This window comes from Cuculus canorus, chromosome 4 (assembly GCF_017976375.1).
Source record: "Cuculus canorus isolate bCucCan1 chromosome 4, bCucCan1.pri, whole genome shotgun sequence".
Lineage (NCBI taxonomy): Eukaryota > Metazoa > Chordata > Aves > Cuculiformes > Cuculidae > Cuculus > Cuculus canorus.
Genome location: NC_071404.1, coordinates 47,629,204 through 47,651,890, shown reverse-complemented (window position 1 = coordinate 47,651,890; position 22,687 = coordinate 47,629,204). Strand labels below are relative to the sequence as shown.

The window sequence follows — 22,687 nt, the reverse complement described above, 5'->3', positions numbered from 1 at the left end:
TGGTAAAAAACTACTGCACGTCAACAGTGCTCAAAGAAGTATCTAATGCATTTTCCACCCACAGGTGCTCCTATTGAGCTGTCACAGCCACACAGTGTATAATTTATTGTGCTTCTGACTCACAGCGATCTCTATTTCATCATAACACATGCCACTCTGTCAGCTAGAAACAGCATGGTATAGCTCAAACCAGAGCTGCAGCAACTGTTGTTCAAATACACACAGAAAGGTTCCTTCCATCCTTATCATTTGTTCACGTAACCTCTCTACCTGTGAGCAATGAAAAAAATAAGATAGGACTTCCTATCTTCTTGCCATCTGTTGCTTGTTATCAATGCTGTCTGTTATGTATGCCGCCACAGCCTAAGAGTATTCAGACAAACTCTTCCCATTTCTATAAAGATTGTGCAAATAAAACAGTGAAAAGGAAGGAAAGAAGTTGGAGCACATGTAAACACAGCATCTGGGAGCTCTGCCCCTCAGCCCACGTCCAGTTGACAGATTCACCACAGCTCAGCCATACCGCTACAACTTGCTTGTTCAGGAAATCAAAGCAATTCCCTTTTCCCCTTTGTTTCACTGTTGAAACAGGAAATACTACTTTAGTTTTTACACATTTTATTTACTGCTAAAATTAGTGGAAACACATCATCCATGGTCTTACTACATCCACGCTGGTCTTACTACAAAAAAAAAAAAAGAGAAATGTAAACCTACAAGCACACAGCATTTTAATCTGGAAATAAAACTTACCTATTTAAGGTTACTGTGAACTTGATCTTTTAAATTTGATTTAGTATCAAGTGTAAGAGACTCAAAGAGCTGAATTGTTCAATTTAGTGCTTACATGGCCAAGAGCATTCTGGCCTGTGTCAAAAATGATGTGACCAGCAGGAGTAGGGAAGTAATCATGCCCCTGTACTCGGCACTGGTGAGACCACACTTTGAATACTGTGTTCAATTCTGGGCCTCTCAACACAAGACTTCGAGTTGCTGGAGTGTGTCCAGAGAAGAGCAATGAAGGTGGTGAAGGGTCTGGAACACAAGTCTTACGAGGAGCAGCTGAGGGAAGTGGGGTTGTTTAGCCTGGAGAAGAGGAGGGTGAGGGGAGACCTTACTGCTCTCTACAATTACCTGAAAGGAGGTTGTAGTGAGGTGGGTGCTGGTCTCTTCTCTCAAGTGATAGGTGATAAGATGAGAGGAAATGGCCTCAAGTCACATCAGAGGAGGTTTAGATTGGATATTAGAAAAAAATTCTTTACCACAAGAGTAATGAAGAATTGGAACAGTCTGCTTAGGGAAGTGGTGGAGTCACCAACCCTGGAGGTGGTCAAAATCATGCAGATGTGGCACTTCAGGACATGTTTTAGTGGGCATGGTGGTGTTGGGCTAACAGTTGAACTTAATGATCTTGGAGGTCTTTTCCAACTGTAATGATTCCACAATTCTAAATTCTGCAATTCTAGATGCTGTTTTGGCATTATATACAAGCACCAACTCAAGTAACGTCACCTCTAGAATACGAACACTCAGAAGAAACAGGCAAATCATTTATTTTTTTTAAAGAAATATGCACACGTGTTACATTTAAACATACACACATGCAGATCTTATTCCTTCACTCTGCAAGCAAATCCTTGGCTTGCAAAACTTGGGTTACAAAAGTGCATGCCTACAGCTGATTCTCTGTTATTCTGTATCTTTTACATCAACAACAGACATATCTCTGTAATCTTTCCTAATAGAAATAAGCAAGAAGACCATATTACCGCAAATCTGAAAATCAAATTCTGCAGTACAGATTTTCCACTATATCAAAGATAGAAACTTCTACAAAACATTGTGAGGCATGATGTCTTTCTAGCACAATAATGTATACCCTTCGATTCTAAACTCTAGATGCCAAAACCACTTCAGGTTAGAGCAAACATTGAATGTCTGCTGGACTATCATGCACAATGAATAAACAGGGTGGTCTGCATCTTGGCACAGTAAATTTACAGGAACAAATTTCACTTCCAGTGACAAATACCACCTTCCAGACACAAGCTTCCACAGATGAGTGACCAGTACCATTTTCCCTATCCTTGTTTTGCTAAAGCATAAGCATACAGTTCCTTACTGTGTATGCAGCTGTAGTCAAATAGGTTAGGAATTCCTAAGCAGTTGGTACTAATAACCTAAAGAAAACAAGATTGTTTGATTTTAAGTTTATTTTGATTGATGGACTGTTCTGATCTCCCTAGCCTGATAGAGGAGAACAGTATGTAGTTCAGACTTCATGCTAGCATGGCAGATCTGTTTTAAATTTACTTACAACTACCCTAGAGGTGGCGTGGTGCTATCATCTCCCTAATTTTACTAGGGCAGATTTTGCCAGCTAGTTAGGATAGCTCAGATAGCACAACCATACATCACAGAGATGGTTCTTCTACAGGCAGAAAGAAGTTCTTTTTGCCAGTCCTCCAATCCACAATTTGCATTGCCAGAGACTTGCAGTCTCTCAGTGCGTAAGAACTAAGCATCTTCCAACCTCCCACAGACAAGATTTTAAGAGATTCTCTCCACTTCATACTGGCATCTACCCTTTACAGAGCCTTTGCTGCCCTTATACAAATACAGCCAGCACAGGAGATATATATTATCCTTGTTCAGCAGCAGGATAGAGTGCAAGAAGTCAAGGAGCTGGCAGGTGGAGAAGATGAGGTGGAGGAAGTGAGAGACTCCTGGCTGAGGCTGGGGAGACTGCTGCCAAGCAAGCACTGCAGAAGAATCAAGGAAAACATCATGACACAAAGATCTGCTATTCACACCACAATGTTTAGCAAATCTAGTGTTTGTTTACAAAATTGTGCTGTGTGTGTTTCATCAATACCATGAACACCTTACACCTTTTTTAAAGCGTTCCAATATTGAGGGGCAGACAGAAATGCCATGTTCCAATTGCCTTTACAAAGGGTCGGGTTTCTTTAACTGGTGGTTCTATTGCCCTTCAAGAATGGTAAGATTATATTCTTTGCTTGTTTGCTTTTAATATGATAGAACAGTTTATCTTCTCAAGGAAAATATAAATATAAGCATCAGGAGAAATAAATATAAGCATAAGGAGAAAAATAACTGACTCAACATTTTATCGGTTTTTGCCAAAAAGACCACCAAAGCAGAAGACAATAGCTTTTAAGGCATTAATTCACTCTTGTCTCTGGAAGACAGCAAACGAAAAAGGCAACTCACACCAAACAGAGCCATTGTTTTTTTCTGTTTATTTTGCAAGCTTCTTCAAAGTGCCTTGTTGCTAAGAATGACTTCAACTAAAAAGTGCGCTCTCACTAGAAAAAAATTTAAGTATAAACATTAAATGCCGTTGAAAAGTGAGTAGAAAGTTAACACACGTTCTGCCTTGTCCAACTTGCAAAGCCACTCGGGAACTTCCAACGCAATTATCGCCTGAGGTAGGCAACTCCTACTTTTAACCCCATCCCACAGCTCGATCTCTTTTCACACCTGAATTGGCCAAAGGGAGCAAAGGGGTGTACATACCATTTCCATTTCTGGGAAACACTCCATTTTTCATCTTAATTATGGATCTTGAATTGAGCAGCTACCAGAGGTGGCAGGACATCATAACACTCTTGAAAGACCTGTAGTTGGAACAACCAGCTGTCTCCATCTCTGCTATTTTTAGCCCCTGATGGCACAGCAGTGGTTTCATATCAAAAGTAGCACGAGATTTTTATAATAATATTTCTGTGACAGTAGCAAACCTCTAGATAAACCAAGCAATGGGAATAGTGGGCTCTTAAGCAGTGCTGGCAACACCAAAATATTCCCAGAATTCATATTCTCAAAGAAAGCAATTGTTGAAAGACACTATGCAATTCGATCCAAGTACATTTATCGCCAACCAGCTTCCAGGCCTTAACAAACCTAGATTCTAAGATCAATGCAGCAACTTTACAAGGAATCATGTAGAAACTAGATGTTTTCTACTTTAGTAACCTGATTTGACTGTTACCCAGCTTATCATAGTTAAATGGTGCAATAGTATTCATTAGGCAACCACATTAGATCAAGAGCCCCAAATTTCCATTTCAAATGGCCAGTGTAGATGGGGCATGCACTCAAATTAAACTGCACATTTTCAGAGAAAATGTTCTGCATTTGTTCAGTGATTTCAATGCTAGTTGCTTTATTTGTGCTGAGGTAAGCAACAACTGCCATTGATACTGCAATCTTTTTGTCTTTCCCTCTAAGGCACACTGGCTCACAGCGACCCTTCTTTTTAGCACTTCTCTCAGGTAAGAAGTCAGGACAACATAAATGAATGTGTTATATAGAATCAACTATAAATTTCACTCAATTTTATTAGGAACTGCTATACAACAAATCCCATAAACCTGAACATTTATATATGTATTTTAGCATCGTAACAGCACAGTCCCTTATCACTTGTTAAAAAGGCAGAAGGTTCAAGAAGAGATTAATGAGAGGCTTGGAAGAAACTTCTTTCATTTAGCTCATATACAAGCTTTCCCTTTACTCCAAAAGGCCACAAAACCAGAACACGCTTAAAGTTTATAACTGTAAAGGCAGACAGTTTTTATACTTGCTTTAAATTCTACAGTATGCTGCTGAATTCTGGAGCAGTACATTGCGCGGGGGGAAACAAACTCACAAATGAAATGACACTAGTCTGCCAGTTTTAATACTAAACAGTAACCAAATTTCCTAAGCACAAAGCATTCCTGCAGCTTTTTAAGGTCAGAGTCACCCCAATCTTAAGCATGACTGACACATGGCTGTGGGGGAACCCGGACACAAACCCCGTGTGTTGCAGAAACAGCCTTTGTTGTATTCATTTCAGATAACCATTTACAGTTCTTGAGAAAACACACCCTACCTTACTACTTTCAAAACATAGAATCTTGGTCTACTATGCTATATAATAAGAATATTTATTCTTGCTTGTAAAACAATGCAAATTTCACCTTTGCCATCCTCCCTGCCAACCCAATAATCCTATCCCATTGAGTAATTAAAAGTTACCTGAATTTGCTTGCCCAAAAAGAGTATGTTCTGATTGCTGAGACGGTAAATCTCAACAACAAATGTCTCCAGTGTAATCTTACGCATTGTGCATTTGAAAGTTAAGACTTATTTAATGTGCCTGAGACACAGATTCACAATACAGTGCTGAATAGCAGTATCAGCAGAAGATAGTCCCACTTCTGTATCACAGGAAACTAGTTCAGCTATAAAAGAAACAAACAAGAAAAATCCTTTCTTGATTATTTAATCCTGTGAAGTCGCTGACAGCAACAGAGATGACACTGCCTCCAGTTTAGGAATTAGACATTACGATGAGTGCAGGTAAGTGCATAGGTTTGCACTTTGGGAGGAACTTGGAGACTAGGGTGATGAAATGACACAGAGAGAAAGAAAATTACTTATTCAAATAAACGACTGCAACACACTCAATCACAAAAGAACAACCTCTATAAAAACAGAAGAATTGCACCAGGCAAACAACAGCATTTATTTCTCTTAAAATACTACTGATATATTCAATAGATTGTTGTCAGAATATTTTGTGGTCCTTTGTCACTATTTATGATGAAAGAATCCCCAAATTGTTTACTCAGTCCACATAAAGACACCTAACAAGAGAACATTCTTACACCTCAATAATTTTGTTCCAAATAGTGATTTTTTATAGAAGAACATTTTAAATAAGCCTATTAACATTTTCCCCCAGTGATATTGGTAATTCTGCCTAACAGTCACACAGAAAAATATTCTGGAAAAGCAAACGTAACAATTGCTTCTCACATGCATTGCATTTTTCTTTTGGGGAATAATCCATTTTGTGGTACTAAAGATCTCTTTCCCCTTATCATATAACAAAGATTACAAGATGTATAAACATCATAAAAAGGACTAGTTCAAAACTGTAAAATTTATTTGTCTGATGCTGGTATACACCAATAAATTGAGGCAACTTGGGATAACTCTCATCAATTAGCATTGGGTACATGCTTAAAAGTTGTGCAACTGTAAGCTAGTATTCCACAAAACAGAAAGCCCCGCACCCACCTGTTCTTGGAACATGTTGTATTTTAATGCACATCATTTGATAATGTAGAGATCAGCATCCAAAATTGATTTTTTAAGACACAAGTCACCTGGCATTCTGAAGACATTTTACTGAGGTGTGATTAGTTTATCCACAACTACTCCAAGGTAAGTGTTACACATCTACCTAAACCCCCTTTAAGTTATCTCAGACTCCTTCATTACTGTTGTAACCTCTGTGTGTGTAAATCTGCATAAACGTGCTCTTTGGTCCTTGAGGATCATCCTCAAGGAAGTCACCAGGTACAGCTGGATTCCTTGGACTGCGATTTCACCTCTTGCAGAATACCTGTCTGTGCATTGCAGCTCATCACTATGAGGCCACGTCTTCTCCATCTGCTTGGTCCATGGGACAGTGAAGGTGTGCAGACTTATCTGGCCAACACTACATTAGGGTATTACTACAACTTGAGATAAGAATTTGAAATGGAAGGCCAATTCAAGCAGCCTGTGCATATCGAAAGTTCTGGCTAATGAGTAAGAGTGCCAAAGAGCAGCAGATGACTGAGGAAGGCCACAGGTCCTCAGTGACTATGACAAGGACAGAAAGATGCAGTCACCAGACACCAGTGCCATTACCTTCTTAAAACAGGTCCACTTGCCTAACCAGTATGGAACAGACAGACATCCTCCTAAGCTCCAAAACATAATATGATAATGTTTTATAAAGAGTGAAGACAGGAGAAAAAAAGAGGCAGACAACAAAGAAACAGCAAATTACAGAATAGAAACACCACCTGCAGTAATGAAAAAGAGGCAAGCAACTTTTCCTAAGCATATGGCTTTATTACCACTTGGTAAGAACTTCAAGCATGCTCAGCAAAAATAAGTAAGGTTCACAACACACAGCTTGGTGTATTATTGCTTATTTAAAAATTGAAAATATGGTTGAATTCAACAATTCACAAAACGTATGTGAGTCATAATAAATATACTGTGGTCTCCCTGCGTACAGAATGAAAGCTGTAAGTCACAATTCTAAGAAATGTCTTAAAAACAATCACTCATATTAGGTGCATACACCTTTCGTTCTTCCTATGTGGCCTTCGTACTTTAGACAAAAGCTGATTTCACCTATCTCTGGCCTCCTGTGTATTACAGTATTTCATGGAGCCTTCTCATCTCTTCTACCAAATATTTAGCAATTGTACTTCCTCCTCTTTCCAGCCTCTCAAAAAATGCACAATAGAAAAAGAAGCCATTGTTAAAGTAATTCTTTTAGCTGCTAGCCTTGACATCAGGCTAGCACATCTTGTTATTCTAAATGCAGATTCCATCCCTTCAGTTGCTACTCATGGTAACATGAAGCAGTTTCCCTACTGTTCAATGAGGGGATTCAAAAAGCATAAAACAACTTCAAATCACCAAGCAAATGGATGGTAAAGCAGTAAGCATCCAGAAACCTTGGAAGCAAAGGTTCCTGAGTTTATGGCAGATAAACCCAGGGTTCCTGGGCACTCTGGCAGAGACTGTTACAGTTCTTTGGGATCTTGGAGAAATACCTCTGCACTCATGCGCTCACAGACCTCTTCTCTCACTACTTCTGTGCACATCCCAAAAAGGCCTACAGATCCTGTCAAAAGCACCCAACCTCTGTAAATACACTAATAAGTACCTCTAAATTGCTACAGCATGAAGACTAAAATACCACACCACCACACCTCAATTAAATAGCTCTTGATAATGGATGCACCCACATCAAGCTAGTGGAGAGCAATCAGGGAAATGAAACACGCTTAATGTCATGGAAGCAGCTACCACGCACTTGCCAGGGATCGTATTGGTGACCTATGGCAAGCTTTGCACGCCAGCATGGAAAAATACTATTTGTCATCATGAAGTTATGCCCACAAGTGCTGGATACATGAGGTATGCAGCACTATCCCATCTCATCACTCAGTGATACTTGTCCCATGCTGGTAGTGACACTCTTCCAAGCACCGTCTTGACACATTTAAGCAATGGAATACAGCAGATGCTCCACCCTCCGGAGCTCCATTCTCAGGCGAACTTCACAACTCCAGTCTGGAGATCACAGGGTGTTTCTTCAGACACTTGCAAAGGTTGACAAGCTCATGATAAATGACAAAGCTTACAGATGAACTGTGGCACCTGACAACGCCACTTTTAAAGAACTAGATGGAAGGTGAGAAATCTTTTCCAAAACTTCTGTTTCGATCCCAAGTCTCACAGTTTTATTAGTTTTTGCACCCTAGATTTACAGTGCAGACAGTTGGAAAAAAAAAATCAAATAGCTTCTTTTACGCATATAATATTCTGTCTAGAAGGAGAAACCCCTTTGTAGGAAACACAATGCCTGAAAATTTACTTAAGTTTTTAAGAGTGAAAGTCACTATGCTCAAAACCATATTAAAATAACCCAAAATACAGATAAGAATTCATCACCATAATGCAAGAACTATTGAATACCAAGTAAAAATAACAACCATCATGTAAGTAGTAGTATCTGACTATATATAATGAATAATTGTGTTCCTTACTAGCAGGTAAGATTTGAAAACTAAAAGCGTAAGATGATTAAAAAAAGGAATTGAATCTGTGGACCATTAATCCATTGGTTACTGTTTACCAGGGCCTTTCATATGCAGCCACTGAGAAGCTGCTAAGACATTGACTGCAAAAGGGAAGAAATCTCTCTTGGAAATAAAATTTGAATCCTAGGAGATATTTCTTGCATACTTTCCTGAAGACATTTGTAGGCAAATGTAAGAACCAGGTTACCTGAGAAGATGAACCTTTTGTGTGATCCAGCACCATGTTCCTAAGGACATGAAAATCATAAAATTCCTCTACCGTTATTTTTTTTCAGTTGGGGTACATATGAGCTACTGTGATTGCTCTGAAAGGCTGAGATAGTACACCCTAACAGTTATAGGAGTGACAATGTCAATCACCTGAAATCTGCATGTTCTGATCCAATCACATTTTCTCCAAAAGCCTGAACAAGCTAACTGACATGGTGACTCATACACAAAATAAATAAAACCTCTTAAAATGCTTACAGTGGGAAAAAAAAGCAGTAGGAAAGAAATTGAACAGTAAGTTCTGTTGCATTCAGCTTGTACTACGATGTGAACATTTTCAGCTTTGCTTTCATCCAGCTCTTCAAGCTGGACCCAAATACAGCTACACACAGGCACAGAAAGCAGATGGGGATTTGTTTTGTAACATATGCAAGACTTCATAAACCAATAAAATACATGTTCGAAGCATCTTATTTAGAATTCCATTACATCTTATACGAAGATCCTAAATTCTCTAGTCAGAATGTCAAATTGACATTTCTAGAGTAACATACGCAATCCACACAAATTTCTACTGATTTACAACACCACCTGAAACAGTGTAACACAGCAGTAGGTCAGATGGTCAATTTAAAAATATTGATATATATATTGATACAAAATCCTGTGTCTTTCAAAATTCATTCAAGGTAGAGGGGGGGAAAAGGGAAGTTTTCCTGCTCTATGCCATCAACCACTAAATCTACGCTTTCCCACAAAACTTATTTTTGTCCTTCACTGAGGAAAGGGTGCTTGCCAAGCATAAACCACAGATAAACAGATGATATTTTGTCTTCCCAAGTCTGCTGTTGGAATACCCCAGTAACTTTAGTGCATGCTGTTTTTTCAAGAGAAGAGTAAAAATCTTGGCCAGCAACAAACCTAATGCTTCCACTCCATTTTTGTACAGTTTAAGAACCTGAATAAGCAAGGCAGCACTGCACAACAAGAAGGTTGAAGGGGCCAGACTTCTTTAGTGTGACACAGAAGAGACAAAGGAGCTACATGACAGCAGCAGACAGCTACTTGAAGGGTAGCAACAAAGATCCCAAATATAAACTCTTCCTGCCACTAGTGGACAATATTACAAGGGGCAATGATCACAACTGTGGCATGGGAGATTCAGGTTGAATGTGAGGAAAAATTTTTTCACTAGAAGGTAGCGCAGCACTGGAGCAGGTTACATGCAGAAACAGTAAACCCCTCTCTTTTGGGAGACATTTCAAGACACAGCTTTACAAAGCCTTGGCTGGATGGATCTTGCCTTGGCAATGGTCCTGCTTCAAGCGGGAGTCTGGACTAGGTGACCCCAGAGCCCTCTTCTAGGCTCCATGGCCAAAAATACAAAAACATCAAAGCAAAGAAATTAAACTACACTAAATGTAAAGCATATTTAACTACAGGTAATAACCACCAACAGAAGAAGCTGATGTTAAAAGGCTATAAATACTATCAAAATAAATTTTTTTCATGCTGCACATATTGCATGAGATACCTGAAAACCATGAAACAACACATGCAGAACTACACCAACTTTTAAAGGACTGAGTGTCAACACCACTTTTCTGCTGTTTTCAGATTTTAAATCAAAGCTATACTATCAAAAGTAGATATTGAGAAATTTATTTGCGATATTAAAGTGTTTTCCATCTGTCAACAACCACCATGGTAACAAAAAACATGGTAAAAGCTTCTCATAATGAGGTTATGACTTATTCTGCCCTTTGTTGTCTATCCCAATTCTTACAGGAAATTATTGCTTGCAACACAGTTTACAGCATACTCCTTGGGGAGTCATAACCCAATGGGTTATTCTCTTTGGCTACAAAATGACCACTTATTTTGCAATGATATAATTTTGTGCCTTGCTTTGGCTGTCATCTAAACAAATGGTCCATTTCATCACCTAATGATACTTATCATTAATTGTCTTTCTATAATCAGAAATCCCCCTGTTGACTATCGGAAGTTACTGAGGTTTTTTTGTTAGAGCAGCCTTCATTTTTTGAAGGGTTTTTTCTTCAGAAAACACAACATTCTCTGTGGTTCAGCCTACACTCTTGGCCAAGTAACTGCAAGAAGGTTTTCTTTCTTGCCACTGATGGTACACTTGAATTTCAAGATATATTGGTGAATTTCCATGCACAAGCGACATTATTCAGCTTCCACTAAAGGTTCAGTTAGTATTTCGTATTTATCGCAAGCAAGCTAAATTCAAAGACTATGAAATTCACTGGAAATGTGTGCAGTAACTTCAAAAGGCTATGGAGAAGGCCTAACCAGGCAAACTTTTTAATATTTACATAATACAACATATTAGCATCAGTTAGAGATTAATACATACGAACTGCATTATTCGTGCTCTTTAAGTGTTTTACTGTGGTGATGCCTCAAGCAATCATTAAAACTGAAGCCCTTTAGCCTGCATTGGGACCACAAAAATAAAACTGACTGAATTCCAGGAGAAAGAGGGAAGAGATGTCCAGCTCACAATTAACTCTACTGCTTCTTGAACTTGTGAGTCAATGGATTAAATAAATAAATCCATCAATACCTGCTCCCACTCCCCCAACGCCCCTCTCAGCTCTCTTTCTAGGGCCTTCTTGCATACACACGGACACACTAACAGATCATAGGTGGACCTTACCCATTATTCAAGACAGTTGATAAGCTTCATCAGGATTTTTTTTTTTTTCTTCTCTGAATAAGACAATAAATGGTTACTCTCAATACTAGCGGAACAATTTCCAGATCAGCATTGAAGGACACAGGCATGCAGACAAAGAAATTTCCAGCTGAACTATGCTGACTTCTGTAAGATGCAAATGTTTCTTCTTAAATATAAGACGTAGTTAAGATTTTAAAAACACAGCAACTATCTCTTGGAGCCAACTTATTCCTAATCATGTGTCCTCTGTGCTCCAGAGTCATTGGCATCCCTCAAGAAGTACTATAGGTCAAGCTGTTCATGTTATGATCCAGTGAACCCTAAAAGACATCATCACCTAATCAGTCTCAGACTTAAGAATTCCATGAAGAATCTCAGATCATCTTATTTTTTACTGCTTAAGACCAAACGCATATTTTGTATTAACATGGGAACAACTGCTGGGTATTCCTTTTACAAATTCTTAATTTGTCTGTGAAAAGTCCATGATGTCTGGAAATTACCGTTCATCAGACACACTACACAAGTGTAACCCCATAAGTTCTCAGCATGTTGAGCAATGAAATATTCAACCTTAATTTATTACATTGGACATAGCTCACTGTTCTCAGCTTCCCAAACAAGTCAGTGCCAGTTTGATGTGGGAGTTGTGGGAGTGTAAAAAATTGATCCAACTAGATGTTGTTTTGGAAAAAAAAAAATACCCAAAGCACTCGGTCAATCAACCGACCAAGCCCAGATTAATTCACCCACAATCTAAAATCACCCACTCCACTAGAGTTCAAAAAGCTCCAGGAAAGATCTGAAATACTATGGAGAACCAGAAACAGGGCAAAAAAACAAACAAGCAAACAAACAAAAGAAAAAAAAAAACAACACACCCCAAACAAACAAATAAACAAACCCCAAAACCACCTCAAACAAACAAACAAACCCCCAAACCACCACAAAATCCACAACAGAAAACCAGAGATGCTTCAGTCAGCATAGCAAAACTCTTGTGCAAAATTTACAGCCACTGTGCGGGAACAAACCACAGACAAGCATTTGCAAGAAGCAGAACAGAGCAATATTAAATTAAGTCAAAGCCCTTCCTTGTATTATTGACTATCTGTACTTTTAACCACACATTGAAGTACAAATCACAATAGCTCTTCATTATGAACTGAAATAAATTTCATTATTGACTTCTAGATTTGGCAATTTTATTTTATTCTTAAGTAAGGGAACATCTGCTACATCCATAATGGGCTATTCTTTCTCCAGAAATGCCAACCAGAGTTCAAAGTGAAATAATACAGATAATTAATATGTTAAAAATTTCTTGTGCAGAAATTCAGATAAAATCGGAATACCGAAAGCCTCCCTCTGCCTTAATGTGGCAGCAAGGACACATGATTAACCAATGCAGCTCATAACTATGATTTTCTATATTCACAAAACTTTCCTGCAAGCCTACTTAGTTTAGTCAGTAGTCACAGAATAAAAAGTAGTCAAAACAGGAAAGCATACCAGATTAAGTTGCAAAGTTAGACTGGAGAGAGCCTGTTAAGTCTATGGGGAAATCAGACTTGAGTTTGGTTTGCTCTTGTTGGTTGGTTGGGTTTTTTGTTCCTCCTTTATTAAAGACTAACTATATCAAAATACTAACATTCTAAACCAAAAAATCCAGTAAAAATCCAGTGTTCTCTACTACTTGCCAGAGCAATAATGTATGTGACAGAGACATGTTACAAGGGTGTTAGAACTAGATCATGTTACCTTACTTATTTATATTGCAGCAAAAAACCCAAAAGGTTTCCAGCAAGACTGGCTTCCTTCCCCACAGCAGGTGACAAGATGATGCAGTTTAATGAATCTATGCAGTCACTTCTATTCTCCTCATTTTTTAAAGAATATGTCCTAGTTCTCCTCCCTTTATCATTTTTTATCATTTAAAAATCCTATACATATAAAAAAATCAGCATTTTCTCATATCAAAAATAATTTTATTAGAAGAGTCTCAAATTGCTCTACTTAATATCTTCTTGCAGGTATTCCACAACATGCTAATTAAAAAGCTTCCCTGCATTCAGAGAAAACAATTCTACTGTCACGACCTGCAACAGGGTAAAAATAGGCAGACAAGCCAGCTGAGATATCTATGACACTTCAATGGATAAGGATGAGTTTGCCCATCTCATCCACTCATGTCCTAAGTTTTTATTCCCTGATTTAACATGCTCTCTGGCCCTTGTCTAGTGCTTCAACAAGCCTCTTCTGCTCATTAAACCAGGAAAAAGCCCCCAACCCAATGCTGGAAAAAAAACCCAACCAAACAATCCCCCAAACAAAACACTTCACATGAGCCGATCTCCAACAACTCTCAAGCTGCAGTTTCATAGCAACCTAAGCCAAATTGACTCCTATCTGGCACAGCCTCTTACCTCCCTCCGGCTGCACGTTCCTACTCTTTCACTTGTGCTACCTTCAACACTCACCAGAACCTGTACAAAACCATTCCAGTGAGCTGAATCAGCAGGCTCCCATCCACTGAAAAGAACAAGATAGATAGTTCCCTGCTTGGCCAATGCACCAGAACAGGTTGGTGCAGGTTCTAGCAAGTGTAAGAGTTCCAAGAGAGGCCTCAGCAGCAACTGGGTAGATCAGCCCAGGCAGCCACCAAACCACAACTTTGGTGACTTCACTCACCAACAAGCTGGACAAGAAGGAGAGCTGACACGCGACAGAGGACAGAAGTGCACATCCACAGAAGAGATCATACCTCTAGCAGCAGCAAGCTGTTAGGTTAGTTTGACTCGCTTCATCCTACAGTATCTGGAACAATACAATAGTGACTAGCTTCAAGTGAAAATACTACTACTTCGTTCCACAGTCTCCTGGGTTCTGGTCCTCCAATAAAACAGTGCTAAGCACATTTCGGTGAGTTTAGTAAATCAGAAGCATTCGTGAACTTTCACCTTTCAATTACAACTTGGATACACACCTTGTACCAGGACAAAGGTGAGCAACTGCCTTTATGCACTTCAATACATAAGCTGAACATACCAGAAATTTAAGTTGCTTCCATTCACAATTAGTTTAACAGACTGATATGCTTAAATTGACAGTCTGCTAAAATGCGACTACAACATTTCTTAAATCCTGTAAAAATATCCAACAGGCTTATTTAACACCTATTTACATTACCATTTTTTGCAGTGTAACTGCATATTACATGAAAAAAAAAAGCACTTATTTTCAATAGGCTTATAAAGAAAGGAATAAGAGAATTGCCAAGTAAGGGAGGAACAGTCAAATCATCCACCCTGGGTGACATTCTTCACGGATGCTCCGCCTGTTTTAAACTGTAGAGTCTTGCAAATAGATGGAAAGAAGGTGAGACAGCTAAAGCAAAATGCTAGCCATTCACACATACTTTACACGAATAAGGTAAACAGTGCCGGGCCCATTTCAATGGGAGGTTGTCAGGACACAACAGTAAAAATAAAAGACACAGGCCCTTTGTTACTTAGTAGCATTTCCCCAAAGACAAATTGTGAGAACAAACTTTGTTCCACAAGAATGTGGCAAAGATTATACTTACACCTAAACTGCAGAACTAATTTTATGTTTTTCACTAATAAAAACCTCCAGAAGAAACACCTTTAAGAAACAGATCATAACTGACAGCTCAAACATTTAGTTATTGACGAAACCATACAGGAAACAGCACTTTTTTTTTTGCACCCTACCCTAGACAAGGCAAAACCCTGTAGACATGCCAAGCCACAATGGTTTCAACAGGCTCCTGCTAATCCTGCACCTGCTCAAAACTGTGGTGACATGACCAGGGTCACCGGAAGCCACAGGATGGAAGCCACAGAGCCTGCATGTTGCAAGTGTTCTTCTCAAATTGCTGTGTTTTTGTCGACTATGAGTGGACACTCAATTTCGTGTTGCTCAAATGGATGCAAGATCACCTCAACTGTAGAAGTTACTATAATAGTTAACGTTGTACCGTAATCATTAAAAGGCAAAATATCTGGAATTCAACTTTAGATACATAGTGTGGCTGATGCTTTCCCTGGAAACAGACCTTGGGGAAACGATTCATTCTGGAGGGGATTTTACATGGACAGAAAAATAAATGCTGCATTCACACCTCAGTGACTACAGAAAAGCCATGCACGCATAGCCCTTCAATTAACAATGATGTCTGTATTCAGCAGTTTCAATTGCTGTTAGGGTCCACTGGATTTCAGTATTTCAAATTAAAGCTTGTTGCAGTCTCTCTGTATGAGCCCGCTTGCTCCCAAGGTCCGGTCTCTACGCCTTCTCCTACACTCCAATCCCTGCCTCGTGTTTGCCAAGGCCTGCTATCCATACCCACACGGAAACGGTTATGTGCAACCAACTTTGACACCTCGATCATACAATCACAGATTCATAGAATGGTTTAGGTTGGAAGGGACCTTAAAAATCATCTAACTCCAACGCCCTGCCATGGGCAGAGACATGTCCCACCAGATCAGGCTGCCCAAGGCCTCATCCAACCTGGCCTTGAACACCTCCAGGGATGGGGCAGCCACAGCTTCCCTGGGCAACCTGCGCCAGTGACTCACCACCCTCATCATGAAGAATTTCTTCCTCATGTCTACTCTAAATCTGTCCCTCTCCAACCTAAAGCCATTCCCCCCATGTCCTATCACTCCATGTCTTTATAAAAAGTCCCTCCCCAGCTTTCTCGTATCCCTTTCAGGTACTGGAAGGTCGCTATAAGGTCTCCCAAGAGCTTTCTCTTCTCCAGGCTCAACAACTCCAACTCCCTCAGCCTGTCCTCATAGCAGAGGTGCTCCAGCCCTCTGATCATCCTTGTAGCCCTCCTCTGGACCCGTTCCAACAGCTCTACATCCTTCTTACGTTGAGGATTCCAGAACTGGACACAATACTCCAGGTGAGGTCTCACAAGAGAGGAATAAAGGGGCAGAATCACCTCCCTTGACCTGCTGGCCACGCTTCTTTTGAGGCGGTCCAGGACACAGTTGGCCTTCTGGGCTGCGAGCACACGTTGCCGGCTCATACTGAGCTTATCGACCAGCACCTCCAAGTCCTTCTCCACAGAGCTGCTCTCCATCACATCATCCCCCATCCTGTATTGAAACCACAGATTGCCCCGACCCAGGGGTAGGACCTTGCTCTTGGCCTTGTTGAACCTCATGACGTTTGCACAGGCCTACTTCTCCAGCTTGTCCCGGTGCTCCTCCACCCTGGCTTTTTCACGAAGAGCCGGTGTTGCATGTCCCCACCGGGTGCCGGGACACATCTCTGGCGGACGCTGCGTGTCTGTGTCTGGCTCCCGGCTGGGAATGCACCTGGGCTGCCCTGAGCCCTTGGGAATCCACCAGTGCTGGGAATGCACCTGGATTGTGGTGAGCCCATGGAACCCACCGGGTCTAGGAGCGCATCTCAGCCCGTGGAACCCACCGGGGCTGGGAGATCACCAGGGCTAGGAGCCCACCTGAGCTGTCCTGAGCCCGTGGGAATCCACCAGAGCTGGGAGTGCACCTGGATTGTGCTGAGCCCGTGGAACCCACAGGGGCTGGAAGCGCACCTGGGCTGCGCTGAGAGCCCGTGGAACGCACCAGGGCTGGGAGCGCACCTGAGCCCGTGGGACCCGAAAGGGCTGGGAGCGCACCAGGGCTGCCCACGGGAACCCACCGGGGCTGAGGGCGCAGCTGAGTGCGCCGAGAGCCCGTGGGACCCAGCGGGGCCGGGAGCGGGGCCATCCCTTTGCCATCGCCCCGCGCAGCCGCCCTCACCTGCCGCCGCGACCCTGCGGTGCCTCCTCCCGAGCTCCCGCAGCTCCTCCTCCTCCTCCTCCAGCCTCCGCGCTTCAGCCATCGGCGGCAGCGGCGCGGGGGGAGCGGCCGAGCGCTTTCAAGCAGCCGAGGCTGCCATCCCCGCCCCGAGCCCGGCGGGCGACGCGGGCGCGTCCCGTCCCCCGGGCCGCCCCGCACCTGCGCCCGCTCCGCCCCGCGGCCCCGGGGCCGCTCCTGCCTGCGGGCGGGACGGGAGGCGGTGGCAGCGGCCCGCCCTGCCCATCCGCGGCTCCCCGGCGTCAGCAGGAAACCCGGCGGCCGCCTGGCACCGCTGCCGAAAGGGGAGGGATCTGGCGGCCGCCGCCGGGCACGGCGCGCTGCGCCGGCCGAGAGCGGGGAGCGGGGCCTGCCGTGCCTCGGGGCGCGGGGAAAGCGCCGTTCCTGAGGCCGAAAATGCCGGCAAAACAACACACACTCGGGTTTTGAGTTTTCAGAAAGCGAGCGGCCTTTATCAGCCCTGGGCGAGGCGAGAGAGCCATCCCCGTCAATGATGCGCAGCGAGACAAAAACTGAGGCAGAATGTGTTTCCCGCTTATATGCATATGGATACATTTTCTCAGGAATCTTACCCATATTCTATCGCTTTCCAAGGACTGATTTTAATGTTATTATGAACGTCATAGAATCACCGGGTTGGAAAAGACCTCTTGGATCATCGAGTCCAACCATTCCTATCTGCCACTAAACCACGTCCTTGAGCAAACTTCACAACAGTCCAAACTCTTGGTAATTTGGAGCTTTGGAGCCAACTCTGTCTGACCTTGCATTTGAGATAGGGAGAGGCTGCAAACAGAGGTGGTCACAGAAGACATATCTGTTCAGCACAGATCACACTCCACACTGGATGTTAGTTACCATCTGCAAAGAATGAACAGTGTCTGGAAAAAACACAGCTGGAAAGAAAACATGCGATCAGAGGGACATAGAATCATAGAATCGCTAGGTTGGAAAAGACCTCTTAGATCATCGAGTCCAACCATTCCTATCTGCTACTAAACCACTAAACCGTGTCCTTGAGTACCTCAGTCTACCCATCTTAACTCCAAGGATGGGGACTCAGCCCCCTCCCTGGGCAGCCTCTGCCAGTGCCCGATGGCCCTTTCAGCCAAAAACTTTTTTCCTGAGTTAAGACATTCTGTCTTAACCTTCAAAGCATACAATTACTTAGATGAAACTTTACTTTAGTTTAAATAAAAAATATTCATCTTTTTGTAATAGTAACTACTTCTTGTATCATTCCTGCGAGCAGGAAGACGGGAGCTCTAGGGATGCTGGCGGGCAGAGTGCAGCCATCAGCTGCTGGAAGGCAGGTGCTCATGCGGCGGCCAGTGCAAATTCGAGTCCAGGAGGGTGCATTTGTTGGCATAGGGCTGGTTAGGATGGTTGAAATCACTTGAGAAGAAGTGACCTCACGGACACACTTGGAACCAGCGCGATACACGCTTTGAGCACAGAAGCAATATGGAAAGCCTGGCCGTGTTTCAAGCTGGACGCTCACAAGGCAGGTGTAGTTTCAGCTGTAATTATTTTTTCCTGAGCTTCAGCTGCCCATGTCTAAAATTGAAATTCTATTGCTTCTTCACGTCATATGGTTACTGTAAAACCAAGTCATAAATGTTTTTACAGATGACTCCACATTAGGCACCAGTAAAAAAAGCATATGAGGAAGTTAAATTCACCTTCAGAGCAGGTAAATAAGGGGCAGTAAATAAATAAAGTATGTGACCACAAATTAGACCAGGAAGGTACAACAAAATGTTGAGCAATCCTAATATTGAGCAATACCTGTGCTGACTCACTAAGCATTGTCCACCCTACACAGAATGAGGTTGAAAAAAAAGGTATGTGATTGCAAAGCCAGAAAATACATTATAATGTGTGAATATAAATGCTTGACAATGCATTTATTAGTGTTTCTCTGCTTGACGTTACAATCATTGCTCCTTAACGGAGGCTTTTCTTCACTGGGGTGTTTAGTGTTCAAGTGATAAATAGTTACACTTTGGAAGGACATAAGGCTTTGTACTATAAAAGGACACACAGCCAGGCATAAAACTGGGAACTATAAAACAGAGAAATCAAACCTTCCATAACAGGTATGTGTTCTCAAAAGCCTCATGTTTCAGATGACTTCTGTGTGAGTGGATTGCACTATAGTCAAAGGACCTCACAAATGTCAATGCAAGATCGACACACCTTGTCGTGGTTTAGCCCCAGCCAGCAACTAGGTACTGTGTGGCCATTTGCTCACTTCTTTGCCCTGGTGGAATGGGGAGGAGAACTGGAAAGAAAAAGGTAAAATCTGTGGGCTGAGATATAGACAGTTTAATAGAACAGCAGAGGAAGAAAAAAATAATAACAAGAATTAGAATGAAAGAATATTCAAGATGAGTGATGCACAGTGCAATTGTTCACCACTGAGAACCCAATGCCCAGCCTATTCCCAAGCAGCAATCCCTTCCACCCCCCTCAGTTCCTATACCGAGCATGATGCTATAGAGTATGGAATACCCCTTTGTCCAGCCTGGTCAGCTGTCCTGGCCATGTCCCCTCCCAGCTTCTCTTCCACCCCCTGCCTTCCTGTGTATAGGCCAGCATGAGAAGCTGAAGAAAATTAACTTTAGCCCAGCCCGGGAGACTGGTAGGTGACCTAAACTGGACACAAAGTGCCTCGGTGGAGCCCTGCTGCCACTCATAGCTATATGGCTGTGCTGCAAAGCCATACCTGCAACAAAACCAAACAAAACCACACACAAAAATAGAATTTGCCATGTGGAAAGTATAAGGAAGAAAAGCAGAAGAGAGGGAAGTTTACTGGCATGTGTGAGAGATGAGAATCTCATGTGAAACAAACAGTATGTGTTGCTTGTATTCTGGTTCTTTGCTGTGGAGCCAAAATGCGGCACCTGTATTCAGCTCCTTACCTCTACTAACCTCAACGAGTGACAAGAACCACTCATTTTCCACTTCCTGAATATCTCCTTTTTGTGTTGTGTGTTTCACTACTGCTGGGAGGGGAAGGAAAGGAAGGTAGCTTTAATATAAATTTACCAAGGAAGGAAAAAAACCAGAAATATACCATACAACAAAACAGAAATTCGAAGATCCCACAGAATTGAATTAAACCTTCTTTCATAGCTGTTGATGAAATTAACACAGAGGTTTCCAAGCTTATAAAACTCAGAAAGATATTTGGAGAGATCTTAGGCCTAAGAAAAACATGCTGAGCATAGTAGTTCCAGCTATGACTAAGAAAACATTCCCCAGATTCTCAAATAATACGGTATGGAAGGATCATGAGTATTTAATGCTGACATTTATCAAGAGTTCTTTAGCATTCACAGGGAAAGTTCCACTTTAAAATGAAAGTACAACATCTAAATTACATAAAATGATGAAGTCTCTGAAGCAACTGCTTGGCCATACATTGAGCTGTGCTAGTGGGACATGCACTTGGGACATGGACTGAGTTTTACAACTAGAAGACCCTTTCAAGAAATGCCTAGAACTGATGGGAGATGGACTTCATTGGAAAGGAAGAGATCAAACTAAGATACCATAAACAGCATACTACTGTTAAGAGTACTAGGAACACTTTCCAATCAGTACTACTGGAAACAAGTAAAAATTCTAAGCATGTTAACAAAATTAAATAAAATTGCTTTAAGTACTTGAATTATATTTCTGAAACATTATTGCAAAAAAACCCCATTCAATAGTGTGCACTGCCTCCAAAAGAAGATTGCTTACCAATAGCTAGAATTCTTCAGGGTATTTTGTCTGTAGGTGTACTGACACTGCCAGTGTACAAAGGCCACAAGCATTCAAACTCCAAGGTGTTTTTTAGGTTTTAAATACATGTAGAACAAGTGTAGGTAGGGTAACATAGTGGAATGTGTAAGACAGTATGTTCACTTACTCCTCACTTCTCTCAGCTGCAAAATCTGCTGATGGGCAAGGACTCTAAAGGAGCAGTGAAGGAGGATGCTCCATTTCTTACAAGTAATTATCTTCTAGTGAGTACTTGTAGGTGCACTCATCCATACTCTGGCTGTGAGCTGTGCCTCACTTCTAGTTTATGTTGGTATTTTAAAGTGATCAAGAGCTTTAGGGTTACTCTTATCAAACCCATCATGACATCACTGGCTTGATGCCTGATAAAGGTGTGTAAATAGTGGAGGCAACTAGGAAGGAGGTGGGCTCAGCAAGTCTGCAGGGGGTAGATGGGGGTCTAACAGAGTGCTCCTGAGCAGCAACAGCAGATCTACCTTAGCAGTCCTGGAACAAATCCTGAAACAGTCCTTTATCTGAGTAAGCAGCTTCTAGGGGGAGGAGAGCACTGTGCTTTTGGGTCCTTAGACAAGCAACAAAACCAGCTGTTGAAATAATCAAAAGAGCGACAGTTGCTGGCTGGCCTAATAATAGCCCAGGCCAGACAAAGTCATTTGTGATAATTTGGCTCAGATTGGAACACATTAAAAAAGACTTCTGCTGGGTTGCTGGGCCCAAGGGAAGGAGGAAACAAAGGGGAGCGGTGAATGAATTGGACCCAATTATTTCAAGTGCAGGAGGAATTAAAGCCATGCAGGAAATTCTCTGCAGAAAGTCAAGGAACGAAGCCTCTCTTGCATTTCAGCAAATAAACTGATAGAAATGATAAAAAAGAAATAAAAGGGTAAGAAAAAGTACATGTAGAAGAAAGTTGCAGAAGTTTTGTTAAAGAAATGAACAAAAAAGAAGCAGAGCACTTGCTGTAGTCTCAGGTGGTTCAGAGGAACACACCAGCGTGTGACATGTGCTTTAAAGCTCTTCATGAAGAACAATGTATTTGTGTCCTACAAGCGGGGCAAAGGAAAATAACTGCATTCTTGTACTTCAGTGAGAATCTCTGCTGTGTACATGTGCGTAGGAATAAAAAGACTTTTGTATATTTTCATAGCTACATTTCTCCAAGAAAACAAACCTTACTGTCTCAAGAAGTCTGCAGTTTGGTTGTTAAAATCTGGAAAATTCTCACTGAAATTCTACTTTATCATATGCATCTTTGCTGTAATGTACGTACTTGAAATTCACAATGGTAGAGTAAAAGAAGGAAACGACTGGGTAAATGGGTCTTTGTATTCTCTGCTGAATGCTTACAATTAGCTGCCTTGGCAGTTATTATTTTTTAAGTATTTTGTTCTGATTTGCATCCCTGGAATTGCTACTTTGTTTGGCCGAGT

At 41.7% G+C, this 22,687-nt stretch overlaps 1 protein-coding gene across 4 annotated transcripts in view; it reads right to left on the bottom strand.

The window, feature by feature from the left end:
- The window catches only part of SH3D19 (SH3 domain containing 19), an 84,446-nt gene extending 66,747 nt beyond the window's left edge, over positions 1 to 17,699 (bottom strand). Inside the window, exon 1 of one of the 4 annotated variants that reach the window (XM_054064645.1) lies at positions 17,406 to 17,699. In XM_054064645.1, coding sequence (XP_053920620.1) covers positions 17,406 to 17,487 — 82 coding nt within the window. In that variant the 5' untranslated portion in view covers positions 17,488 to 17,699. The remainder of the gene's footprint in view (positions 1 to 17,405) is intronic. The other 3 variants (XM_054064643.1, XM_054064644.1, XM_054064646.1) reach the window with 3 other exon arrangements.
- Positions 17,700 to 22,687: the final 4,988 nt, after the last annotated feature.